At 44.2% G+C, this 5,838-nt stretch overlaps 1 protein-coding gene and 1 long non-coding RNA gene across 2 annotated transcripts; one reads left to right on the forward strand and one right to left on the reverse strand.

Moving 5' to 3' along the window:
• Positions 1–41: 41 nt before the first annotated feature.
• On the forward strand, positions 42–2,504 carry LOC121841111. Its single transcript, XR_006080139.1, has 2 exons — positions 42–1,078; positions 1,400–2,504. It is a non-coding gene; the product is annotated as an uncharacterized LOC121841111 (long non-coding RNA).
• Positions 2,505–2,610: 106 nt separating this feature from the next.
• Positions 2,611–4,054, reverse strand: LOC121841110 (very-long-chain enoyl-CoA reductase-like; the record flags this gene model as incomplete). The annotated part of the gene is given in 3 exon segments (XM_042307496.1): positions 2,611–3,175; positions 3,590–3,678; positions 3,997–4,054. Coding segments are annotated over 3 exon segments (321 nt in total), but the record flags the coding sequence as incomplete, so codon positions are not given.
• Between the last annotated feature and the right edge of the window lie 1,784 nt (positions 4,055–5,838).

The raw sequence follows: 5,838 nt of genomic DNA on the forward strand, positions 1-5,838 counted from the left end.
GTTAGTTCAATCACTCCATCTGTTCTCCGCCCGCAACAGGAAATTGATGGAAAGTCCTTGCTCCTGATGCAGCGTAGTGACGTGTTAACTGGCCTGTCCATCAGACTTGGGCCCGCCTTAAAGATCTACGAGCGCCACGTGAAGATGCTGCAGAGGACCCACTTCCTGGATGAGGAGGATGATCTCTGACCACGGTTGGGGGAAACAGAACAACACACTCCTCTGAGGAGCAGATGTATTCAAACAGTATACACACATACTGTGTTCACTGGATGTCTAGAACCTTCTGTAACCATTCAATGAGGTGTGGGGAAAAGGACACCGTGGTCATGACTTGGGCCTTGACAGTGATTATCAACGTGTGTACGTGGGCTTCCATTCCACCTCTCTGTGGTACTGCTGTCACCTGACCCATTCTGGTGGTATTGCTTTTATAGGACCCCTCTCTAAACTCACATAGGAATGTTAGGATCCTGCCTAATGACGCTATAGAAGTCAAGTGGAGGTCTGCCTGTTCTGTAAGGGGAGGTCTGCCTGTTCTGTAAGGGGAGGTCTGCCTGTTCTCTAAGGGGAGGTCTGCCTGTTCTCTAAGGGGAGGTCTGCCTGTTCTCTAAGGGGAGGTCTGCCTGTTCTCTAAGGGGAGGTCTGCCTGTTCTGTAAGGGGAGGTCTGCCTGTTCTGTAAGGGGAGATCTGCCTGTTCTGTAAGGGGAGGTCTGCCTGTTCTGTAAGGGAGGTCTGCCTGTTCTGTAAGGGGAGGTCTGCCTGTTCTGTAAGGGGAGGTCTGCCTGTTCTCTAAGGGGAGGTCTGCCTGTTCTCTAAGGGAGGTCTGCCTGTTCTCTAAGGGGAGGTCTGCCTGTTCTCTAAGGGGAGGTCTGCCTGTTCTCTAAGGGGAGGTCTGCCTGTTCTCTAAGGGGAGGTCTGCCTGTTCTCTAAGGGGAGGTCTGCCTGTTCTCTAAGGGGAGGTCTGCCTGTTCTCTAAGTGGAGGTCTGCCTGTTCTGTAAGGGGAGGTCTGCCTGTTCTGTAAGGGGAGATCTGCCTGTTCTGTAAGGGGAGGTCTGCCTGTTCTGTAAGGGGAGGTCTGCCTGTTCTGTAAGGGGAGGTCTGCCTGTTCTGTAAGGGGAGTCTGCCTGTTCTCTAAGGGGAGGTCTGCCTGTTCTCTAAGGGGAGGTCTGCCTGTTCTCTAAGGGGAGGTCTGCCTGTTCTCTAAGGGGAGGTCTGCCTGTTCTCTAAGGGGAGGTCTGCCTGTTCTCTAAGGGGAGGTCTGCCTGTTCTCTAAGGGGAGGTCTGCCTGTTCTCTAAGGGGAGGTCTGCCTGTTCTCTAAGGGGAGGTCTGCCTGTTCTCTAAGGGGAGGTCTGCCTGTTCTCTAAGGGGAGGTCTGCCTGTTCTCTAAGGGGAGGTCTGCCTGCTCTGTAAGGGGAGGTCTGCCTGCTCTGTAAGGGGCGGGTCAGTGAGTGCAGCCAAAGACTCTCTCTGGATTCCTCAGACTCTACACTTGGCTACCACTGGAGCCTACTTTAAAAGACTGGTTTCTGTGCTCCCTGAGTCAGTTCCACAAGAAAATAATAACATGTATACTTGGAATATCTGTTCCAGCAAATATGGTTCTAGCATTTCTTCATTGTTTACTCAGACAGTATTTTTTTAAAGACATGTCATATGGTACCCTCCATTTATCTAGAAACTCAACGTTGTTTTTCTTTTATGATGACAATGTGAACTGATTTAATTTGAGAATGTACAGTATGAATTTGTTGATTCATCAAAGGTCAGTGATGTTGTCAATCTCTCATTATACCAGCAAAGGAAATGGAGCTTAGTCTCCAGATGTTCTCATGGCTGCACCAGTACTGACCTATGTTTTATTACTGTTGTTATCTGTTTCACTAACATTTCGAAATAGCAATATGTAGTACCTGCTAAACTAAGGCAACATAATATGTTCTTTGTATGGTTGCCTTCTGCATTCCTCTTCCCTTAATTTATGTTCACGTAATCTCTAAACATTTTAGATGAATCTAATTTAATCTACTGTGGATGAACCTAGATTTCATCTACAAAATTAAAACAGTTTGAAGCAGAATTCTAGTTGAAATGGGCTGGCAGATCAGAACCAACATAGCTCAAGGCCCCAATGTTTCTGCCTGCTTCAGTTTGAGGGGAGAGAAACAACTGAATTATGGTCTTTTTTTTAAAGGGAAAATTATCCAACCAAAATTTTACTTCATAACTTTAGGAAGTGTCATTGTAGCACTAATACATTTTCTTTGTTTACAACTTCAACACAGCAACACAATTCCCCACGACATGGTAGACATCTTGATCAAATTCAACATTGTTGTTATCTGAGAGGATTACAATGACGTCTCTTAATTTTGCCTTGTGGCTTCTGCTTTTGAAACAACGTCACATTCCATATTTCCATCTGTTACGTGTGTGATGTCACACTGTTAATTGCTATGTTGGCCCTGTTTCCAGGGGGGGAATGAAGTTATTGTCTTTTCCACTCTTGTAGTGTGATATGTATCTCTTTGTATATAATAAGCGGTAAGATGAATAAGTCAATGGGTTAGTGTTACTGGCTGAAACCCAACCATTACACAGTGTGAATGCTGTTAGATTCAATTTACTTGAAACAATGACATGTTAAATCTGGCCTCAAACGACAAGCTATGACATGCAACAAATAATACAAAACCAAACAGAACAGTTTAGTCGACAGTTAAGTCACCACTTTAGTAAAACAAGTGTATTTCTTTTCATTAATTTGTGCCTCCACACATTGACATGTACAGTAGATACCGGTAGTACACATTACATCAGATTAAGACTCATCTGCATTTAAGTTATCAAAAGGGGGTTTTCAACTCCCCAAAACCAGTCACAGTGTAGTTAAACTATTCCAACGACTCCTTCCAACCTACCCAGTCAGAAGCACCAGCTGTATACTGCAGAGGGGCTGAAAGGGGTGAAGTTATGTGTGGGACCAGCCCCTCTCTGACTAAAGGATGAAGGGCAGTATAGGGGAGCGCAGGGTGGGGTAGTCACGGAACTCCTTGCGGTAGTTTCGGTGCTTTCCCCTGGCCCACACCGTCATCAGGACAAAGCCCACGATGGTGAAGAAAGCCACCGGCAAGCATTGGGTCATCACTGTGAAGCCCATCCACGACCCCAGCTGCAGAGGACCAGATACACTGTTACACACTCCTACATATTATACATGTAGGACCACAGGAGGCTGGTGAGAGGAGGACAGATGACAATAATGACTGGAATGGACTAAATGGAATGGTATCAAACACAAGGAAACCATGTGTTGATGTGTTTGATACGTTCCATTTATTCTGTTCCAGCCATTACTATGAGCATGTCCTCCCCAATTAAGGTGGCACCAGCCACCTGTGTGCAGTACTCACCAACTCATCACTGTAGTACTGTTACATCTCTTGATACCTATTGGCCAGAAGGTGGCAGCATCACTATATCTCCAAACCCCAGGAGGGGAAGTGAAACACTGAATTTCAAAGTGTTTCCAGTCTAAAATACAAATATTTCAATCAACTCACCATTCTTTACTAGAAAGCCTCACCTCGTATGTATAGTTGGGACAAGACACCAACGCGAAGATCCAGGTGAACGGATTCTTAGTTGGATGTGGGATCTTCTTGACCTTCGAACCTGGGATAATATGAGTAAGAATGGAGAAAAAGAGGGTAACATGGAAAGGGTAACATGGGGGCTCCTGTAAAGCAGTGCTCGTCAATTAATCAGTCAATCAAATGTATTTATTAAAGCCCTTTTCACCACATCAGTTGTCACAAAGTATACAAATACCCAGCCTAAAACCCCAAAGAGCAAGCAATGCACAAGCACAGTGGCTAGGAAAAACTCCCTAGAAAGGAAGGAACCTAGGAACCTTGTGTGCTAACTTTCAAAGTACATATCTAATGGACTGCACTGCATGAATACGATAAGCAAGAGCCTATGGGAGCTCACCTGGACATTTGAGGTTGCGTAGAGTGATGTTGATGGAGAAGTTTCCGACCTGACAGAACTGTGAGGATGAGGAAAACATAAACCCATGACAAAGGGCTCAATCAGCCACAACTCTACCCAAAAACAAAAGAAAACCTGGTGACATTTCCTGGTGAAACTTTACATTAAGTTGCTCTTATACTTACCTAATAACAATGTGATAACTTTAGTAACGCCATTAAGATATTACTGTTACTCTGCTGGGAATTACGATCTAAATTGCACTGATATTAATGACGTTATTATTGTGTAACCTCGTCCCCAGACTGAACGTGTCAGGTGGTGAGACTATTATTTGTGCCTAATGGGCCTACTGTGTAGCCTCAACTCCACTACAAAGAATCAATTAAATTAATACAGTGCCTTGCGAAAGTATTCGGCCCCCTTGAACTTTGCGACCTTTTGCCACATTTCAGGCTTCAAACATAAAGATATAAAACTGTATTTTTTTGTGAAGAATCAACAACAAGTGGGACACAATCATGAAGTGGAACGACATTTATTGGATATTTCAAACTTTTTTAACAAATCAAAAACTGAAAAATTGGGCGTGCAAAATTATTCAGCCCCCTTAAGTTAATACTTTGTAGCGCCACCTTTTGCTGCGATTACAGCTGTAAGTCGCTTGGGGTATGTCTCTATCAGTTTTGCACATCGAGAGACTGACATTTTTCCCATTCCTCCTTGCAAAACAGCTCGAACTCAGTGAGGTTGGATGGAGAGCATTTGTGAACAGCAGTTTTCAGTTCTTTCCACAGATTCTCGATTGGATTCAGGTCTGGACTTTGACTTGGCCATTCTAACACCTGGATATGTTTATTTTTGAACCATTCCATTGTAGATTTTGCTTTATGTTTTGGATCATTGTCTTGTTGGAAGACAAATCTCCATCCCAGTCTCAGGTCTTTTGCAGACTCCATCAGGTTCTCTTCCAGAATGGTCCTGTATTTGGCTCCATTGATCTTCCCATCAATTTTAACCATCTTCCCTGTCCCTGCTGAAGAAAAGCAGGCCCAAACCATGATGCTGCCACCACCATGTTTGACAGTGGGGATGGTGTGTTCAGGGTGATGAGCTGTGTTGCTTTTACGCCAAACATAACGTTTTGCATTGTTGCCAAAAAGTTCAATTTTGGTTTCATCTGACCAGAGCACCTTCTTCCACATGTTTGGTGTGTCTCCCAGGTGGCTTGTGGCAAACTTTAAACGACACTTTTATGGATATCTTTAAGAAATGGCTTTCTTCTTGCCACTCTTCCATAAAGGCCAGATTTGTGCAATATACGACTGATTGTTGTCCTATGGACAGAGTCTCCCACCTCAGCTGTAGATCTCTGCAGTTCATCCAAAGTGATCATGGGCCTCTTGGCTGCATCTCTGATCAGTCTTCTCCTTGTATGAGCTGAAAGTTTAGAGGGACGGCCAGGTCTTGGTAGATTTGCAGTGGTCTGATACTCCTTCCATTTCAATATTATCGCTTGCACAGTGCTCCTTGGGATGTTTAAAGCTTGGGAAATCTTTTTGTATCCAAATCCGGCTTTAAACTTCTTCACAACAGTATCTCGGACCTGCCTGGTGTGTTCCTTGTTCTTCATGATGCTCTCTGCGCTTTTAACAGACCTCTGAGACTATCACAGTGCAGGTGCATTTATACGGAGACTTGATTACACACAGGTGGATTGTATTTATCATCATTAGTCATTTAGGTCAACATTGGATCATTCAGAGATCCTCACTGAACTTCTGGAGAGAGTTTGATGCACTGAAAGTAAAGGGGCTGAATAATTTTGCGCGCCCAATTTTT

This window comes from Oncorhynchus tshawytscha, linkage group LG27, assembly GCF_018296145.1.
Source record: "Oncorhynchus tshawytscha isolate Ot180627B linkage group LG27, Otsh_v2.0, whole genome shotgun sequence".
NCBI lineage: Eukaryota > Metazoa > Chordata > Actinopteri > Salmoniformes > Salmonidae > Oncorhynchus > Oncorhynchus tshawytscha.